This window comes from Petaurus breviceps, unplaced genomic scaffold (genome assembly GCF_028583685.1).
Source record: "Petaurus breviceps papuanus isolate PSGF00001 unplaced genomic scaffold, PetGlider_PUasm1.0 90919, whole genome shotgun sequence".
Lineage (NCBI taxonomy): Eukaryota > Metazoa > Chordata > Mammalia > Diprotodontia > Petauridae > Petaurus > Petaurus breviceps.
In genome coordinates, this window is record NW_027187378.1 from 10222405 (window position 1) to 10244515 (window position 22111).

At 39.9% G+C, this 22111-nt stretch overlaps 1 protein-coding gene across 1 annotated transcript; it reads left to right on the forward strand.

The window, feature by feature from the left end:
- The first annotated feature begins 14749 nt into the window (after window positions 1-14749).
- On the forward strand, window positions 14750-21827 carry BANF2 (BANF family member 2). The gene is made up of 2 exons (XM_069075362.1): window positions 14750-14878; window positions 21681-21827. Exons 1-2 carry the CDS (start codon window positions 14750-14752, stop codon window positions 21825-21827), a joined length of 276 nt encoding a protein of 91 aa, XP_068931463.1.
- The last annotated feature ends 284 nt before the right edge of the window (window positions 21828-22111 follow it).

The window sequence follows — 22111 nt, forward strand, 5'->3', positions numbered from 1 at the left end:
TCCCCACAATTAATTCCTCTGTTGTACATGATCTCCTTGCTTAATCTTTAATGCCATGCTTAGTGCTTTCCTTGCTTTAATCAAATAGGAAGGGAAGAATAAAATAGGTCATCTGACAGAGGCCAAGGGAAATCATAACAGACCGAGCTCTGAGATGGCTTCTGTTCATTTTGGAGCCCCTTGCAGTGTGGGCAGGATCTTACTTCTGCTGAGTCAGATGATCTGAATATGAAGCTAGAATTAGTTCACTTATCCAATTTGGTTTAGCTTCTTAGACCTCCTATTGCCCATGCAGCAATACAGTCAAGTATAAGAAATAAAAAAGAGCGTGGTCACCTCCACCTAATGGTGTTACTGAAAGTATAATGAAAACTAACCCATTGGCCCTTCAGATTATCTCCCCATTAGTCTGCCATAGTACAGGAAATTCCCATAAGAAATTTCAGTCATTTGATGTAGCAAGATAGTACAGAATAATGGATTGAGTGTTACACAAAAAAGTCAAGGAAACTTGAGTTCAAATCCTGTCTGTGAAATCCTGGACAAAATGCTGATAGTAATAACAGTTACCTCATAGGATTGTTGTGAGGATCAAATGAAATGATAAAGTTCTAGCTTTATGTAAATTACCATTACTCAAATTCTACTTTATGCAAAGAATTCTGAAAGAAATCCATATTTTTAGAAAAATGTGAATGATGTGGGGGAGGTGATTAAGTCTCATGGAGAAGACCTATCGAAAGAGGAATTGAGTTACTCTCTGCAGAGAATACAGAAGAAAGGGGAGCTTCAGAACCAAGATCTAGCTCAAAAAGTTCACAACAAAACAGTTGGCAGAAACATTTCATCATTTAAGCAAAATATTTTGTTCTTATATTGAAGAGATGAATCCAAATACTTTAAGATTATTTTGTTTTAAAGCAATCAGGGTTAAGTAACTTGCTCAAGGTTACACGGCCAGTTATTATTTCTGGGTGTGGTGCTGAGTATCTGAGCCCAGATTTGATCCAGGTCATCCTGACACTGGAGCTGGTGCTCTTACTCGCTGAGCCACCTGGCCACCCCTATGCAATTGGGGTTAAGTAACTTGCTCAAGGTTACACAGCCAGGTGTTTCTGGGTGGGTGCTAAGTGTCTGAGCCCAGGATTCGATCTCCAGGTCTTCTCAACACTGGAGCCAGTGCTCTTAGTTGCTGTGCTACCTGGCCGCCCCCAAATACTTTAAGATTATTAAAAGTTCAAAGACTAGTTGAGGATATTGTTGTTTGTTACTGTCAGATATACTAAGAAAAAAAAGAGCCACTGTCCAAACTTCTCTCCACAGCTTTGTAAAAAATGGTGTGCAGTCAGCCTCCATGATAAAGGCCAGAGTGCCGTGGCTGGGGAAACAGCAACATACCACAACCCTATGTTAACTTCACTGTGCAGCACTGTGCATTTTTGTTGTTGTTGTTGAGTAACCAACTCTTTGTGACCCCATTTGGGGTTTTCTTGGTAGAGATACTGGAGTGGTTTAGCCATTTCCTTCTCCAGCTTATTTTACAGATGAGGAAACTGAGGCATACAGGGTTAAGTGACTTGCTCAAGGTGACACAGCTAATAAGTGTCCACGGCCAGATTAGAACTCAGGAAGATGAGTCTTTGGGACTCCAAGCCTGGCACTCTTATCACTCAGCCATGTAGATGTCCTTTACAATACTGTGCATACTTTATCATTACCTTTACCTTCCATTTCGTAATTCTATTATTACGCAACCCTATTTAACATGGCTGCATCTTAGCACATTTTATGACTTGAATAAAGGTATTCTTTTGTGTTTGCCTTTGCTATATAGGCTAAACAAAGTGGATGGGTAGGGGCAAATTTGTATTGCTTAAAAATCACTTAAAGGAGAGGTCTGCAGAATGGCCTGCTTGTGTAAAGCAAGATCTATACATCGTAGACCTTAAAACTCTATATAAATGCTAGCTGCTACTGTTGTTTTTATTGTTGTCTGGTTAAGGTATATAGCCTTGGAAGGTCACTGTTAAAATATAAAAAATCTTATCTTGAGGAAGTTAGGTGGCACAGTGCATAGAGTGCTGGGCCTGGAGTCAAGGAAGAATTCAAATCTGGTTTCAGATACTTACTACCTGTGTGATCCCAGGAAAATCATCCAACCTCTACCTGCCTCAGTTTCCTAGATTGTGAACTGGGAAATATAATAGCACCTCCCTCACAGGGCTGATGTGAGGATCAATTAGGTAATATTAGTAAAGCACTTAGCATTGTCCCTGGAACACAGTAGGCATTTAATAAATGTTTATTTCTTTCCCTAATCTAGGATGACATTAATATAGACTGGTTTGCTAGATTAGTTCTTATTATTTTAAAGAATGGAGCTCTGCAGGGAGGGTATAGGCAGAAAGTAAGAACTTGGGTAAATTCTAAGAATGAGGACACCATTACAGTGCCTTGGCATCCCAAAATCTTAATTTTATAGGTAACCCACAATTCCTTGAGCAGCAAGAAGTGACCTTAGGGATACCTCCTTTGGATATGAACTTGGGTGGGACTGAAGAAAGTCATCATAAAATGATGACGTATAGGGTACTATGGTACTCAAGACCCCAAAATACCAACACATCGGGTCCCGCTGAATAAATTTGACTCAAGCCTTCTCTCAGACAAAGAAAAGCAAAGTTTATTAAAAGTTCGCCATATTGGGTAGACTTTTAAGGATCCTCAGTATCTGTGATGCTTGCATTGGGCAAGCGGGCCAGAATCATCTGATACAGAGTAGGTCTGTGCTAGGTCATTATATGGCACTCTCACACACATGGAGGCAAGATGGGCTCTTATATACAGAAAGATTGTGGGAGGAATGTAGGGGGTGGTCTAGAGGAGGAGTTTGGGGAGGGTCTTCAGGATGATTTAATGAGGTCAGACTCCAGTAAATGAGTGAAGTTGCTGGAGGCTGGAGATGACAGACAATGGTGGGCTAGGCCAGCTCAAGGGTGTAACAGTTGAGGATCAAGGGTGGGGGCTAGCTAAGGTCTGGGCAGAGCCACAGTGAAAGGCTTATGGCCTCAGGCAAATGCCTCATCCAATGGGAAGATTCAATCAGAGTTCAAGGGGGTTCCCAGAGTCTGTACCTCATCAGGACCAGTGTTAGAAAGAACTAAGTTAAGTTTGAACCTACTGAGATGCGATGAGGGAGAAGAGTGTGCCCCCAGAGGCAACAGGGGGTAATGTTTATAATTTTATTCTTGCTATAAGCTTACCATAAATACCCCTTTGTAAAAGAAAAAATAAACTAGAGATATTGCCTGCTCTACCAGGAGCAACCTAGTGGTGGCCCACCTTTGGAGTATCGTTAGGGTATTGGGTGTCTTTCAGAGCTATTGTAGAGATAGTACAAAAAGCCCAAGTGTTTGGGTTAGGGACAGATAACGCTAATAAACACCAATATAATAGCTGACATAGGGCTTTAAGATTTTTTAAAAAGCCCTCTACAGACATAATTTCCACTGAGCTTCACAACAATCCTGTGAGTTAAGTACTATGCCTATTATTATCTTCATTTTGCAAATAAGGAAACTGAGGCTTGGGCAGTTAAGTGACCTGTCCATATCCATACAGCTATTAAGTGTAAGATGTGATTCTTGAAGCCAGGTCTATCTATAAGATGAGTAGACTGTGTTTAGGAATATATTATCAGTGTTGTTTGTTTCTTTTACCAGTTTGATACTTCCAGAGACTTGACATAAAAAAACCATGATATAAAAAACAATTTTTCTTTTCAGGATATGTAGGGATATGTTTCAGGACATATTCCCCCCAGCAAGGAACTTTTCCTACTAATGCATCTTCTTAACCACTTGGTCTTTGAGAGTTTCCTGAAGCTCTTACAAGTTAAATAACCTATCCATGATTACATGCCGTCTATGTAAAAAGATGCCCTTAAATCTAGTCTTCCTGACTCCTAAGGACCTTCATTGGAACATAAAAACAGCTCACATCTGCATAGTGAATAACATTTTTCAAAGTACTTTCTCATATTTAAAAATAACATTTTTGTAGCAGTTTGGTTTTACAACACAGATAGATGGTATATGTATTATAAACTATTTTATGGACAAGCAAACAGATTCAGAGAAGCTAAATGATTTGCTAATACTTTAGGTGAGGGGTCAATTAAAGTGGTGGCTGTGTGAGGGAAGAAGAGAAAGATGCAAGAGATTATGAGGTTGAGTCTTGACAACTGGTTGGACATGAGGGATCACCCCTCATGTGAGAGTGAGGAGTTAATGATTCCAGTTCTGTGATCCTGGGTAATTAGAAGGATGGTGAGGCCCTACCTCAATAGAAATAGAGAGATTAAGAAAGAAAGATTTGGGGGAAGATATAATGAGTTCAGTTTTGGACACACTGAGTTTGAGATGCTTATGGGACACATTCAGTTTGAATTAGCCAACAGGCTATTGGAGATACACAATGCGTTCAGGAGAGAGACTAGGGCTGGATATATAGAGTTATCTACATAGAAGTAATGACTGAATCCAAGAAAGTTCATGAGAATGGAGAGAAGAAAAGAGTGGCCAGGACAAAGCCCTGAGGTAAACTTATGCACTGAAAATGATCCAGCAAAAGAGACCAAAGTGTAGCTAGACAGGTGGGAGGAGAACCAGAAGAAAGCAATGTCATAAAAACCAAGGGAGGAGGAGAGGAGTGACTGGGAGGGGATGTCAACATTGTCAAATTCCTGTGGTATCATGAAAGCTTCCACATGAAAGGACTGTGAAGAAAGCCATTAGATTTGATAATTAAGAGAAATCTTAATAATTAACTTTGGAGAGAGGAGTTTCAGTACACCCAGCGACTAGCATAATGATGAGGTCAGAAGACAGATAGCTCACAGTGGCTTTACCCAGAATAATATCTAAACAAAAGATTTCTCTAGGTTAGAGGTGTGTGGAATGAGTCTAATAAGATGAAATACAATAGGAATAAATATAAAATCTCACCCTTACGTGCAAAAAATCAGCTTTACCAGTACAATTAATGATTAGGCAGCAGTTTGTCTGAAAAAAGATTTGGGGGTTTTAGTGGACTACATGTTCAGTATGAGTCAGCAACCTGAGGTGGTAGGAAAAAAATGCTAATACAATCTTGGGCTGCATTAAAAAGATACAGGGACCCAGCTTCCAGGAATAGGGAGGTGATAGTTCCACTGTACCCTGCTAGAGTCAGACCACATCTAAATTATTATGATCAGTTATGGGCACCACAGATAAAGAAAAGATGTTGATAAACCAGAGGGTGTTTAGAAAGGGGGCAACCAGGTGAAAGGCTCTCAATCTGTGTCATATAAGAATCAGTTTAAGGAACTGAGTAAGTTTAGTTTGGAGAAGGGAAGACTCAGGAGGAACCTGATAACCATCTCCAAGTATTTGTAGGGTTGTAATATGGAAGAGGAATTAGGTTTATTATGTTTTGGTGTAAAAGGGCAGAACCAGGAACAAACAGTAAAAATTTCAGAAAGCAAATTTCAGCTTGATATTAGGACAAAAACAAACCAAACTTCCTCATAATTAAAGTTGTCCAAAAGAGGACTAAAGAATCATAGAATCTGACACCTGGAAGGGGTCTCACTATCATATAGTCTGACCCATTGAAAGGAATGCTCACTATAATTTACACAAGTGTTTATGCAGCCTTTTGAGATAGGCTTTTCAGCTTTTGAATAGCATTAATTGTTGGTGAGATTTCCTGATATCAAGCCTAAATTTGACTTACTGATTTCTATGCATTGCTCCTGTTTCTGCCTGCTCTGGCCAAAAAGAAAAAGTCTATCCTCCTTCACACAAACCAACTAAACAAACATATTAAGCTATGCAGGTGCTAATCTTGTTGCTGGAGGTTTCAAAGATGAAACTGAAACAGTTCCTAACAATTTCTAGCCTCGAGAACCCCACATTCTATCAAGAGAAAATTTGCACATATATAAGTATGAATATGTAAGGTAATTCTCTTTTCTGATTGGGATAATCTTATTGATTGAAGGAGGTATAAACTAGTAAGATAGCTATGTGAGAAATACTGGGGGAAAAAGCAGCCCTACAGAAAAAAGACAGTAATTGAGTAAAGATGATTGAAGTCTCTTGTTTCTCAGAGTCCAATTTACAAATAACTAGCAGGAGGACTCTGAGACTGAAAGTTGAGAAGTAATGATACGTAGAGCTATTTTGTGACTGTGGGATGACTATATTGCTTCTTTGTGACTTGGCTGACAGAAATATGGATTTTAGTTTTTCACTATGAGATAAAGATAAGTCATTTCGCCCAAGGAACCCTGCTCTAAAGCAATAGATCAGTCAATGCCAGATCTCCAATGGGACAATAGCAAATGACTAAGTTGGTCTGAGAAGAATCCTCAGATCTCAGTCTGTGAAGCAACATAACACATGGGTTATGCCAAGACCTTTTTCTGCCTGTTGGAGGGAAAGGCTTTGCAGTTTGGAGAAGCTGATTAGGGGAGGGGAGAGAGTGTTACTTCATGGGTAAAAAAAAAAAAAGGCTGAGTAGAAGAGAAAATGCTCTACCTTTCCCCACAGTGCCATTTACTACTTTATTGGTAGGAACCCATCAGAGTCAAGTCAAGGCAGTGGACTTGAAAAAGCTCTACAGATCTCTGAATTAGGGGAACTTTTACTGAAAGAATATTATGTCAGAGTCCATCCATTGGAGCAAAGTTGGAAAAAATCTGCAGTTCCCAGGGTTAGGGTTTCTGTTATGACTTGAAGAGATTAATATTGCCTTGGCAGACCAGAAGAGGAGTAACCTGAGTGTAGAAACCAGCAGAGAAACAACCTTGATGAATAAGAGAGCAAAAAAGTTGAGATGACTGACCATTAGTGAATTGTGGTACAGATCATCTCTAGGAAGACCAACGGCATGAAGGCACATGGTCCAGAGTGGTTTCTTGCCCCTGACATATGTGTCCTCTACTCATGTGCCTTGATGATACGGTTTCATATATTTGTGTCCACTCTCCTTCCTGGATGCTATACATATTGATAAGAGAGAATGACCTAGCTTTATGGAGTTTTATGTTTGGAATTATTCTTGCTTTGCCTTCTCTTTAGCAAATATTTCTAATAAAGGGTTAACAATGTAATCTTGGATAATTTGTTATATGGGAGCAAATTTTTTTTTGCAAGGGCTTGGGACCTGTAGCTATGGGGAGGAGAGTATTCTACTGACCAGGGTAGCAGCATGGCAATCCCCTCTAGGGCTCTCTGATCCACTAGGGTGAATATGGCATGGGTAAATGAGCCAGCTCAGGGGAAAGAGAAGAGTGAGGTCAAGTGCCATACCCCACACTACATACAAAACCAATTCAAAGTAACCTTGGCAGAGGAGATACTCAGTAGCAGCAGGCAGGGGGAGAGTGGTATCAAGAAAGTTCCTAGAGCAGAAAATAGTGCTTGAGATGAGTCTCAAAGGAAGGCAAGGATACCAAGAGGAAGAAGTGAATGCATTCCAGGCATGGGGGACAGCCAATGCAAAAACATGGAGTTGAAAAGTAGAATGCCATGAGGCCAGTTTGGTTGAGCCATAGAGTTCATGGAAGGCAGTAATATGCAATAAGTCTGAAAAAGGTAGGATGAATCCAAGTTGTGAAGAGCTTTTAATGCCAGAGGAATAATGGATCCACTCAAGTTCATTGAGTAGGAATGGTGACAAAGTCAAACCTATATTTTAGGAACATCACTTTGGTGGCTATTTCAAGGATGGTTGTTGACATGTAACTGTTTCTCAGACATTTGACAATGATAATTATGTCCCCTCTGAGTCTTCTCTTGACTAAACAATCTGTTTCTTCTATAGATCCTGCACGTGATACTGATTCAACACCTTCTCATCCTGGCTGCTTTCTTTGGGATATCATTTCCCCCCCATATCTTTTTTAAATTGTGGTGTCCAGAACATTGCATGATATTTTAGATGTGGTCTGACCAGGGCAGAGTACAGAGACATTATCTATCACCTTCTTATTTCTGGAAACGGTACCTCTTTAATACTGACTAAACTTGCATTAACATTTTTGACTCCCACATCACCCTGTTGATTCATTCTGAACTTTCAAGCCAGAAAATTTCCAAATCTTTTTCAGAAAAACCACAATCTAGCCATAATCACACTGGTGAAGCTGATTTGTTACATTCAAATATAAGACTCATCCCTACTGAATTTCAGCTTATGGATTTGTAATGGTAATGAAATTTGAAGATCCCTTTGTATTGGATTGGAAAGCTAAGAGGTACTTAGCACCTAGTTTCAAATTAAGCCTCTGTTAAAGAAATGGGAGGTATGAACTCCTGTTGCTGATGTAACAGGAAGGAGCTGAACAGGAAGGAGCTATACTGTATTTAAGAAAGAGCACAAGCTGGACAGTCAGAACTTCTTGGGATGAGCACCTGAAGGCTGGGCTACTGCTGCTGGACTGGAACTTCTGTGGAGAAAGTGATTTTGATTTTGAGAATGAAGCTGCTGAAGACTTCTGAGGGCCAGCTGGAGCTGCTGAGGATTTCCGAGGGCCAGCCAGAGCTGCAGAAGACTAAGGAAGCATGACTGTGGTGCCGGTATATTGTACAAATGCTGTCGTGACTTTGTTAATATGTATGAATATTCTTGTGTCTTTGTTGAGTCTTGTCTCCCAGGAACAGAGACTGTGGGGGATTTGGGATAGACTGGACACTGTGAGCTTCAATACAGAGCAGGAGCTGCATGGAGAGCTGGACAAAGAATTGGGAACTTTCTGCCTTTGAACTCAGGTGGCAGTTGGTTAGATCTGGGTAGGAGCTGGGACCATGTGCCTTGAGTCAAGATGAAAAGACCTCTCTGTAGGTACTGAGTAATGATGAAATTGTGATTTACTTGTGACCTAGGGCTGGATGGCCTGTGTATTTTCCACTGCCACTTAAGAGCAGATACTGAGTAGTGACTGATGATTGAATAGTGACTGATGACTGAATAGTGACTGATTTGTAACTTAGTGTGCCCCATGGGTAGAGAACTTTGACCTTTTGGACTTTATGATTGAATGATTGAGTTACTAAGTGATTGATTGACTAAAATGATTGTACTTTGTTCAAAACTATGTGACCACTTTGGTGAAAACTATGTGGCCATTTTAGTGATAAGTTGAGTTATGATGTCATTGTGAATGCTGTATTTTTATTTTCAGTGATAAGTTGTAATATTGTGAATGCTGTACCTTGATTTTCTGTGAATATTTTGCTCTGATTAGTTATTGAATAAATAGAGAGTTCACTATACTATGTAATCAGAACCTTGAAAGCTGTTCACAGCAACCATCATCTGGAAAGATGCTTGTGCTTGGCTTTACAAGATTCAGTCCAATGCTCCAGTCCATCAGGGTCTTTTTGGATCCTGGCTTTGTTATACGGCATTCCTCTAAATGGTGTCATTTGCAAATTTGATGAGTGTGCCATCTATGCCTTTACCCAAGACAGTGATAAAAATTTCATATGGTACCAGGCCAAGCAGAGATCCCTGGGTAATCTACTGGAGAGGCCTTGGGAGCCAGTGGGTTCCTCTCTGTTAGATATCTTCAAGCACAGACTGGATTACCACTTGTCAAGAATACCACAATTAGGATGTCTTTCAGATATAGGCAGGACTAGATATTCATTAATATCCCTCCCCCAAATTCTGTAATTCTGTGAAATTTTTTTTTGGAAGGGGAAAGGCAGGGGAATTGGGGTTAAGTGACTTGCCCAAGGACACAAAGCTAGTAAGTGTTAAATGCCTGAGGCCGGATTTTAACTCCAGTCCTCTTGACTCCAGAGCTGGTGCTCTATTCACTGCACCACCTAGCCTCCCAATTCTGTGAAAATTATGTTGGATGAAGGAAATTTTGGTATTCTTCCATTTCCCCTCATCAACCTTCTGCTACCTGATAACATTTTCCCCAGAATTCAGGGGCCTTCATGCTGCCTCCTGGCCTTCTTGGACATCCACTGTGTGTTCTCCCCTGCAAAGTCCTATGCTTGGTATATTTCCTGATATCAAAATGTATCTGTCTTATGGCCTCTCCCCTGAAGACCCTACTCTTTGCAATGTATGATATGGTGTCACCAGGGGTGCTGACGTCAGTGTTTTGCTCTTACCAGTTCATAGTTATATTTTAGCAAGATTCCTTCTGGAGACATAATCCCCTCACCTAAAGAATAATTTCTTTTTTTCATTGAATTTTATGTTTATTTTAAGTTTATATCATTCATTTCCACAAGATTTTAAGTTAAAAATTTTCTCCCCATTTTTCCCCTACCCACCACCCCAAAAGAGTGATCCCACTGAATATCCCCTCCCCAAATCTGCTCTCTCCCATATCTTTCCCCCATCCCCACTCCAACTTTCCAGTAGGGCAAGATGGATCTCTATGCCCCAGTGCCTGTATATCTTATTTCCCAGGTACATGTAAAATAATAATAATATATACATTTTTAAACATTTGATTTTAAAACTTTGAATTCCAGATTCTTTCCCTACCTCCCTTATCATCCACCCTTACTTGGAAGATAAACAATTCAATATAGGTTGTACATGTATAGCTATGCAAAACATTTCCATAGTGAATATATTGTGAAAGACTAACTATATTTCCCTCCCTCCTATCCCATCTCCCACTAGTTCTATTCTCTACTTTGATCCTGTCCCTTTTCAAAAGTGTGTGCTTCCAACTTTCCTCCCCCCCAGCCTGCCCTCCCTTCCATCATTCCCCCCTCCATCCCCTTCCCCCCTACTCTCCTGTAGGGTGAGATACCCTATTTAGTGTGTATGTCATTCCCTCCCTAAGCCAAATTCAACGAGAGTAAGGTTGGCTCATTCCCTTTTGCCTTCCTGTTCTTGCATTCCATTGTAACAATTTTTCCTTGCCTCTTCTATATGAGATGATTTACCCCATTCTATCTCTCCCCATCTCCTCTCATTATATTCCTCTCTCACCTCTTAATTTCACCTTTTAAGTATCATCCCTTCCTATTCAATTGGTCCTGTGCCCTCTGTCTATGTATATCCATACACATATATACATACATTCACATATGTATTCATACGCCCATATACCCTCTGATATATATATATATATATATATATTTCTATTCTGTTCAGCTATTTTCATACTGAGAAAAGTTTCATAAGTTACAATTATCATTTTTTATGTAGGAATGTAAATAGTTCAACTTTTATAAGTTCCTTATGATTTCTTTTTTCTGTTTACCTTCTCATGCTTCTCTTGCTTCTTGTATCTCAATGTCAAATTTTCTAGTCAACTCTGGTTTTTTCATCAAGAATGCTTGAAAGTCCTCTATTCCACTGAATGACCATATTTTCCCCTGAAACATGATACTCAGTTTTGCTGGGTAGGTGATTCTTGGTTTTAATTCCAGGTCCTTTGACATCCAGAATATCATATTCCAAGACCTTTGATCCCTCAGTGTAGAAGCTGCCAGATCCTGGGTTACCCTGATTGTGTTTCCACAATATTCAAATTGTTTCTTCCTGGCTGCTTGTAATATTTTCCCCTTTATCTGGGAACTCCAGAACCTGGCTATACTATTCCTAGGAGTTTTCTTTTTGAGATCTTTTTCAGGAGGTGTTTGGTGGATTCTTTCAATCTCTATTTTGTCCTCTGGTTCTAAAACATCAGGGCAATTTTCCTTGAGAATTTCTTGAAGGATGATTTCTAGTTGTTTTTTTTATCATGGCTTTCAGGTAGTCCAGTAATTGTAAAATTATCTCTCCTGGATCTATTTTCCAGGTCAGTGGTTTTTACCATGAGATATTTTACATTGCCTTCTATGTTTTCATTTGTTTGGATCTGTTTAATAGTATCTTGATTTCTCATAAAGTCACTAGCTTCCATTTGCTCCAATCTAATTCTGAAGGAATGATTCTCTTCAGTGAGCTTTTGAGATTATTTTTCCATCTGACAAATTTGGCTTTTTAAGGGATTCTTCTCCTGATTGGCTTTTTTGAGCCTCTTTTGCCATTTGAATTAGTCTATTTTTTAAGGTGTTATTTTCTTCAGTCAGGTTGTTGAGTCTCATTTCATAATTTTTTTGCATTGTTCTCATTTCTCTTCCCAATTTTTCTTCCACTTCTCTTATTTGGTTTTCAAAATCCTTCTTAAGCTCCTCTATGGCCTGTAACCAGCTCATATTTTTCTTTGAAGCTTTTGGTGCAGGACTTCTGACATCATTGTCTTCCTCTTGTTCCATGCTTTGATTCTTTTTGTCCCCAAAATAGTATTGTAAAGTCAGATTGCTCTGCTTCCTTTGCTTTCTTTGTTTGCTCGTGTTGCCACTCAATTACTTGACTTTTGAGCTTTTTGCCACAGCAGAACTATGCTACCAGAAAGGGGAGCTTTGTCCCAATCACTGGGGTTTTCTCAGCTACTGGAAGTTGGCTGCCCTCTCTGAAGCCTCCACACACTCTGGCAAACTGGTCATGCACACCAGGACCTCCACCCTAGACAGTGATCCAGATCCAAGAAGGTTAAAGCAAGAGGGATTACCCCTCAGAATGGTTGCTTGATCCCTCTACAATCTGCAAGCCAGGAGCTCTGAAGCAGCCATGCCTCAGCCACTCCTCCCTCTAGGAGGCAAAGGCCAGACCTCACTCCTGGACTCCCTGTTCCTAAAGCTCACACTGCACTGACCTGTCACTTTGTCCTTAGCATCTATGGGTTGATGATTCTGGAAACTGCCACAGCTGCTGGTGATCTGAATTCCCTTCAGCCAGTGGTTGGTTGTGGCTGCCCTGAGGCTAAAACCTCAGGCTCCTGCGGGGCTGTGCTCCACTCTGAGAGAGCTGTGGTGGCCTCTTCCTGCCAGCCTGCTGGGATGTCTTCAGCAGGAGGTTAGCTTCTCTCTGTCATTTTGTGGGTTCCATAGCTCCAAGGTTTGTTTAGAGTCATTTTTTTTAAGCAATTGGGGTTAAGTAACTTGCTCAAGGTTACATGGCCAGGTGTTTCTGGGTGGGTGCTGAGTGTCTGAGCCTGGATTTGATCCCAGGTCATCCCCACTCTGGGGCCAGTGCTCTTTCTCACTGTGCTACCTGGCCACCCCTAGAGTCATTTTTTACATGAATTGGAGGAGGTGGAAGCAAGAGCTGTGCAGAAATCCTGTTTCTACTCTGCCATCTTGGCTCCACCCCTCAAGAATAATTTCTAATGGTGGGCATTTCAGACATAGAGGGAAATGGGTAGGGATTGATCTTCTCAGCAATGTAAACCTTTTGATGGTCTTCGTTTTCATTCTGTAGGCAGCTTCATACTCCAACAACACATAGAGCTATTTTTACACATAAGCATATACATACATGCACATACATGTTTTGTTTCCACAAAATGTTGTATGTTTATGTATGTGTGTATTTATCTTTGTTGATGTCTATCTATATTACAATACACATTGGAAACCTGGTGCTGATGTCAAGGGTACAATTATAGATACTCATATATGGGAGTGAAAGAGATATTTGAGATGGATTCAACATGGAAATGTGTTTTTATTAGGGATACACGATTTATCTTGATTACATAAGCTATGCTGCCTTATGATCATTTCATCTATAAGAACTGATAATACCTTGGTAGATACTCTGTGCAGAGGATGGCTCCTCTTTTAGATGCCCTATCTTCTAAAATCAAGTATTTGAGAAAAACCCTCCTCTTCTTGATGGGCTTTGTGTATACCTTCAGTGGTGCTTTCTATATAAGTGCTATGAACTCTTGCTAAATCAAGGAGTTTTATGTAGAAATTTAGGGGTGGGAGTGGGGAGACAGGTTATGTTTGGGGGTGATGTGTAGGTGATGGTAAATTACAGGGACACAGAAAAGAAAGGGATTTGAAAATAAAAAGCAAAGAGGGGGGAGGGTATGATGCTAGCTGAGAACACTGGAGTATTTCCCTACAGCCATGGATTCTTAACTTTGTGTCATTGACCCCTTTGGCAATCACCAGACTAACTTTCCTCTGAACAATGTTTTCAACTATACAAAATTAAATCTATAGCATTACAAAGGAAACCAATTCTATTTAAATACAGTCACTGATAATATTAAAAACCAGCAACAGGTTCATGGCCTCCAGCCATGCCCCTTCTCCCCCCCCCCCAAAAAAATGTATGGATAGGGAGGAATAATAAAGAAACAGGAACTATAGCCATGTGGCAACTACAGTTATCCATTCAACATGGCAGGGGTTAGGGGCATGGTGGTGCACTAGTGATCTGGAAAATTTGCATAAAATTTTTTGGCCTTCCCTTCATACCAGAGAAGAAGGCTGAATTATTATGGAATTAAAAGATAAAATATGTTGATATTATACAATATTTTATATTTATTTTATGCATTTCTCAGTTTCTAAATTTTTTCTGTGTCATCTGCTGACCTTTGCCTGTTGTCTTTCACAAAACTCCCCCAAAATTCCCATTTAATTTCTTATGCTGACCCACAAAATATCAAAGTTGCAATGGGGAAAGTTACTATGTGGAAGGGATAATTGTATTCCCTTCCTTTTGTTCATTTTCAGTGTCTATGGATACTATAACCTGTCTGCTATTTTGCCAAATTCTGTTTGACCAAAATCAGTCATTTTTAGTAGTGTTGTGGAGGTTTGCTCATGGCCTTGTTCATTTTTTCCCCTTCCTTCTAATGTCTTCACTGTTATAGAGAATGTCCACCAACCTATCAACCAAGTTAAGAACCTTTCTCAGTGAGCCTATAGGAGAGAAATGCGTTGCCTTCGTGGATGGAGTTGGTAAAGACCTCGCAATCAGGTTAATAGAGAATGGTTTTGACAAGGTAATTGTTACTCTTTCTCTTAGCCCTCTTTACTCATTCAATTTATTTTTTTTTCTCCTCACTATCCAATTTCTTCTACTGGCAGCCTTTGCTGTTTTCATACATTAGACATTGTTTAGCAGGGAAACCTTGGTCCTAGTCTATTTTACTGATTTGTTATGGTATCTCTAAGGGTCTGTTTAAATGATGGTTTGACTAAGGGACATTTCAGCCCAGGTTTGTATTAGTCAATCAACAAGCATTTATTAAGTGCTACTATGTGTCAGGCTTTATGCAAAATGCTTGAGTTATAAAGAAAAGCAAAAAGCATGCACTCGCATTCTGATGGAGGAATCAATACATAAATACTTAAGCAGAAGCAGTTAGTATTCAAACACCTTAATAAGGCAGACAACGCCGGCCACTAATTGAAAAGTTGTTTACTCATTTGTTTAGACTCTTTGGTCCTTACAGAAAGGACTTGACTAAAGAGAGTAATATCCAAATAATATTATCAGGAGTTTGCCAAGACTCTGGGCAAGTAGCCATCACCAACTGGATATTGCCATTCCCTCAGGATAGTTTTTGTTATTTCAAGGTGCAATATTATAAAAATATCCAAACAAAGTTGACTTCCATTCTCTTAATAAAATATCCTCCATTCAAGTCCTACCCCAATGCTTTACTGTGGCATAGAGATGACCCAGCATTCTCAGAGACCACATCAGTGGAATATAAACTCTGGAGGATCCTATAAAGCTGGAAAGGCTTTGAGGATGGGAAAATAAAGAACTGGGAGTCTGTCATCTGAGACCAGCCAAAAAAATTAGTTGGTGTTTATTACTAGAAGGCTGGCCACCAGGCAATCAATTTGCTTGCCCAAAACTCAAGGGATTGTAATCTATTGTATCAATAGAGGGAGTAACTGTACCAGTGAAATCACAGATACCTCAACTATTGAAGAAAATAAAAAAGATATCATGAAGCATTTTAATGGGGGAGAAGTGAGGGAGAGACAATTGAGTTAAGAGTAGGGGAAAATTGGTGGATTGGGAAATTAATCAAAAATAGTGTCTTGGTTCCAAGGAGTTTAGAGTTCTCTGTTCCTGAGCATGGCCATTTCTTTCAAGTTGTACCTAAAATTCTTTAAACAAAATTAGTATTAATTAATTTGATTTGTAAAAGCAAATAATAGACCATTGAGTTCTTGGGACAAACAAGCACTACAATACAAAATTACTGTGAGCCAAGGTAGAAGTCACTGAAAATGGGTTTAACCCCTATTATTTAGTATGTCAATAGCCCTAGAGTATACCTGATTTGAAGTTGATGATGATTCTTTTTCTAACCTTAAGCAAAATTATGAAGCAGGTAAAGTTTTGCTTTGGCATGAACCCATTCTCTTATTTCCCTCCCCTTTTCCATTCTTTCACTATTATGAGTAGCTATCTTACAGACATGGGAAATGCTAGACTAAGTATATTTCTCACACAGAGTTCTGACAGAAAGAAGATCATTCTTAAACTGAAAGAATAGGGAAAGTGGAATTTCATGTACCAGAAGGGGAGATATTATCTAGTGGAGCCTTCACAGACCTTTAAATTACATCACATAAACAAACATTTCACCTGTGGACATGCTTCAATTGTAACTTTTCATCCCTATTCCCACACCCACCTACTATTGTACAGTGCTTTGTACCATTGCTGAAGTCATAGAAAGAAATGGCTTTACTGATGGGAATGAGACCACTGGCCCCAGGGGAGATGCAGTCCTTTCATATTCCCACTTTAATGCTAAAAGGGCCAGACATGTCAACTAAAGCACAGATTTTAATTTTGAAATAAAAATTTTCATCCCGCTATATCTCTACTTTTTTCTGGATACTTACATACATACATACATACATATGTGTGTATACACACACACACACACACACATATATATATACATGCCCCAGCAATATGTTAATCGAAGCAGCTTTATCCTTCAAGATATTCTTAATATCTGATCCATTAAAGAGAATTCAGGAGATTTACAGAAGAGAGGATTTTTTCTCCTTTGCCCCTTGGTTAATTTTGGGGAAAGCTGACATCTTGTTAACATGTCTTGGCATGAGTATTTGGGTTCAGGACCACTATTAATAACATCTACAAAAAGTTGAACCTAGGAAGGTGGTACAATGATCACTCTTCAAGTATTTGAAGGTCTGTCACATAGAAGAAGATTCTGTTTATTCCCTAGAGGACAGAATTAGGAGCAATGGGTGGAAGCTGCAGACAAAGCCTGGGCAAAATTAGGCTTTAATAAAGGAAAAATTTCTTGATGATTAAAGGCATCCAAAAGTGAATGGGCTGCCCTCCTGAGGTCGGGTGTTCTCCTTCACTGGAGATCTTCAAGTAGAAATGGGATGACTTGTTGGGAATGTAGGAGGGATTCTTGCTCAGGTACGAGTAGTACTAGGTGACATCTAATGTCCATTCTAACAACACTGAGATTCTGAAGTTCTCCCATTCCTTCAGATTGTTGTTGTTTTTCAGTCATGTCTGCCTCTCCACAACCCCATTTTGGAGTTTTCTTGGCAAAGATACTGGAGTGGTTTGCCATTTCCTTCTCCAATTCATTTCACAGATGAAGAATTGAGGTGAGCAGGGTTAAGTGACCTGCCCAGGGTCACACAACTAGTAAGTCTAAGCTAAGGCCAGATTTGAGCTCATGAAGATGAGCCTTCCTGATTCCAATCCCAGTGTTCTATCCACTGCACCACCTAGCAGTTCAGATTTGGGGGTGGGTTACATTCACTTTCAAGCTACTTGAGTAAACACAATTATTTTTATTGCAAAGTATAGGTTCAAACATAAGAACTTTCTTCTTAACTCTTTAGAATCACTCTCTCAGCACATACTTCTTGAGCACTTACTATGTAGGACACTGAGCTACAAACTTCTGAAGATGTATTTTATAATGGTCCCTTCCCTGAAGAAACTTTCAGCCTTGCTGGGGAGAAAGGTATGGATTATGATGACAAAGTCAAGAGGCAAATTCCCCAAGTCAAATATGGAGAGATAATCCTAGCACTAAGTGATGCAGTCAGTAAGTGTCACAGGTCAAAAAAGGGAGACAGCACCATAGGCTGGAATGATTTTGGAAAACTTTACATAACTTGGGTAAGAGTGGGCTAAATGGAGAGGAAAAGGTAGGGTGAGAACAAAGACTCAGACACACAATGTGTTTGGGGGGAAAAAGCAGACCAATGAGGTTGGAGGGGAGGGGAGTGCTCATGGAGGGACAGAAATGGGAGATAAGGCTGAAAAAGTAAGTTGAGTCCAGGTAGAAGGCCTTGAATGCCAGGCTAAGGAGTTTGGACTTTTATTCTATAGGTAGTAAGAAGCAATTGGAGATGTCTGATTTGGGGCAATGACTCAGGGAAAGTGGGAGAATGTAAATTCCTAGAGAGAAAGGTCTTTGGCACAGGTCCTAAAATATATTGTTGATATAATCAAATTAACCAACAAGAAGATAGAGTACTGAGCCTTAGTTTCTTCAGTTCCAGAATGAAGGGGGTAAACCATTGTCTGTAGCAGTGGGCACTTTTGTAGCATTAGTTATTTTTTTTCATGTTATTTTCATGTTTTTATCAATGGAAATCCATCTCATTCTTTTAAAGTCATCCTTATACCTATCTGATTTTCCTAAGTTGACTATAAGCTTCTTGCAGGCAGAAACCATTTCCTAATATATTTCTTCTGAATCCCATTATAGTGTGTAGCACAGAGTCCTTCTAGCTCTAACAATCTTTATTCATGCCTTCCAATCCATGGGGAATTAGTCCAGAGGAGTCTCTGGGATGACCAATCCTCCTTGAACTCCTCTGGAAATTAGAGAGGAGGTATAGCCTGGAAAATCTTCCTGGAATCTTGAGTCATTGTGTGGCTTGTTTTGTGGAAGCTGAACCAGTCCCACCAAGGAGCTATGTTGAAAGCAAGTATTTTGTAACTTCATTGAAAGACATACATGTAAAACCTCAAACTTCCTGTGGCTGGATTTGGCCTTTCCATCCCATAGAGAGAAAGACTTGCTTATTCATCTCCTGGTTGCAGGATCAGAAATGGAGGGAGTCTGTGTACAGACAAGAGCCATAGATAGAAAGAGACTTCATCTTCTTTAAAGCCCTTTTGAGAATGCAATTTAACTTTTCCTTTCAGTCTTCCTGATTGGCTATGCTGACTGGAACAAAAAAAGGAAAAAAAATACAGTGTCAGGTTGCAGATTGGTTACAAAGCCTGCAAGATGAATCCCTTCTTCCTGTGACATTCCTGGAAAGTTTTCCTCTTGTCTCACATACCAAGCATTCCCTGGCTTCCCCAAGAGTCAGTCTGGTTGAGGCTTCAACTTGTAATGTCCAGCTGATTGTAGCCACAAAGCATTGTAGATTCAGGGGACTGGACTTTAGATTCCTTCCCCAGCTACAGAATGAAGGTGTGAAATCCATTGTCTGCACCACCTTGCATTTTCAGCATTAGTTAATTTGGGTAGGGACCTTCTAATGACCCAGATAAGGTTACCAGCAGTTAGGATGAATGGAAGGCAGGGAAATACATGAATATTGACAAAGTGTCTCAATAAAGTGTACCATAGGAAATATGGTAGCCATTGATAAGATAATTTAAAAACCACATAACTGTACATAATTTTGCAATTATGCCATGCAGCCCCTTAGGAAATATACCCTCTATCAAAAATGTGGCTGAATATAACATATAGCCTTTATATAACATATGCCCTTAAGCTTAACTTTTGCCAGATAGGATGGGATGTATGGTTTGTTGGAAGGTTTTTATTTTTCTAAATGGTACATCATCTTTAGGGGAGATGACTATATATCCATTAGAGTAACATCAGAAGCCACAATCCCTGGGTCCTAAGTCAGCAGATGGTAACATAAGACAGCAATACTTCACATATCAAACTTTAATTTTATATTTGGTTTTAGTTTGGTAGAGACTATGGAGGGATGGAAGCAGTTTCAAATATCCTTTCTCATTTGACTAAAAGAGTCAAACTCACTCCAGGATATAGAAAATGAGAAAGGAAAAAAAAAAAGATAGAAAAATAATAATATCTTTTATTTTAATAGGGCATTATGCTTTCCAAAGAGGTTTCATGTACACTCACTTGATCCTCACAATACTAGGGAGATAAGGGACAGAGGGAGAAGAACAGGTTATATTAATCTCCATTTATAGATGATGAAGAAACAGAGACAAGGGTAGGTACAATGACTTGTCCAAAGTCATACAACTACTCAGCATCAGGTGACAGCTGACTAACACAGTGGATAGAGTGTTGGACTTGGGAGTCAAGAAGACCTGAGTTTGAATCCAGCCTCAGTCACTTAGTTGGGCAAATTGTGTAACCTTTTTCTGCCTCCATTTTCTCCACTATAAAATGGGGCTAATAATTGCACCTGTCCATAGGGTGTTATAGAAATGTGAATTTAAGATCATCCCTGCCCCTGGGCCCTTTGATAGGCTTTAGTGCACATAGAGCCTGTGCTGGGAGCTTGTTTTTCAGGAGATACTTTGTGATTGGGCAGTGGGTCAAGAGGGTTGTGTGTGATATTTTCTGAGCCAGGAGAAGGCTATATAAACCCTGATGTAAGACGTTGTTTTGGGGCTCACTTTGAGAAGTGTTGTATGATTTGACCAGACGAGATTCTGGGCAGCCGTTGAGAGCCCCCTGACTTTGAAAACCCAGATGTTGATGCTTCCCTCTCTGGTAACTGACTAGGTATGGATGTAATGGTCAAGACAGTTTGATCCTTTTCTCTGTCTCCTTGTAACTTCTGCTTGTAACTTGTTTGTATTTTGTTTGTATTCTCTGAAGTTCAGGGTGCTGACCTTTTTCCCCTCAACTGGGTAAATGAGATGTTTGATTAGTTAAAGCAAGATTGTTAACCCATTTTGTGTTGCTTTCCTATAGAAAAGCAGATCTAAGAAGCTGTGTTGGCAACCACCCTGTGTATGTCAAGTTCTTGCTGCTACGTAAGGTTGTTGTGATGATTATATGATATGACATATGGAAAGTGCTTTGTAACTTAAAGCACTATGTAAATGTTAGTGATTTTTATTCGTGGCAAAGGTAACTCCAGAACTCAGGTCCCTTCTCAGTCTGATATTTTTTTCTGCTATATCACATTTCTAGTCAAACAGCATAATCTCATGTCCCAGAAAGGAACTGAAAATGTAGGCATCTAATTACCTTTGTGTTTGTTTTGTTATTGTTTTTGTTTATAGAAACATCTCATTACATGCATGAGAGACACATCTGGAAGTCCCCTATATGCAATGGTAACCATGCCCCTGAGAAAGATGGCTTCTAACCAGTCCTTAACACTTCCAGAGAAGCAAAGGGCACGATCCCCCTCATAAACCTTATCAGTGTTTAATCATATAGTACCCTGCTGGCTTCTACTTACACCCATGGTCTCATGCTCTGGGGAAGAAAGAGAATAATTTTTATGTTTGTCTGCTTTTTGCATGAGACCTGTGATTTCACTGGCATAGAAAAAGCTTAGTGGGATACTTTTCTATCAATAAGATTGGCATCTGGTCTGCAAATTATAGTCTTAGGATGTATCCTGGGGCACTGAGTGGTTAAATGATTCACCCAAAGTCACACAGTATTTCTCAGAGTTGGGACTTAGCTCTTTCTAATTCTGGGACCTGTCCTCCATCTGCTATACCAAGCTGACTCTCCCTCATGTGACACTGTAAAATTTTTCCTTCTTGCCTCGTCTCATACCTCTGCTGTCTCCTCTCAGGCATACGTACTATTGGGTCAGTTCCTCCTCATGCACAAGAAAGAAGATGACTTCCAGATGTGGCTTATGCTGGCATTTGGTGCCACTCATCAAGAAGCCCGGAAGATCTGCGTATGCCTACGGGAGTGGTGTACCACCTACATCTAAAGACTAAGACCTAGCATGTCTTTCACGGTGACTTTGAACCACCAGATTAAATGTCTGCAGAGTGCTGAAAAACCAGTCACAGGACTCTTGTTTTGTTTTCTTTTGCCTTGGGTAGCCTTACCCCCTCCCTACCTCTTTCTCCACAGAGGAGGTAACCAAAATCATTCCTTACCCAAAGATACATTGGGAGTGATTATGAACAACTCTTTTTTTTTTTTTGGAGGGGAGAAGGCAGGGCAATTGGGGTTAAGTGACTTGCCCAAAGTCACACGGCTAGTAAGTGT

Coding starts and splice junctions, on each gene's coding strand:
- BANF2 (XM_069075362.1), top strand. CDS start 14,750: ATGTCCACCAACCTATCAACCAAGTTAAGAACCTTTCTCAGTGAGCCT. Junction 14,879..21,680: donor TAGAGAATGGTTTTGACAAG/GTAATTGTTACT, acceptor GTCTCCTCTCAG/GCATACGTACTATTGGGTCA.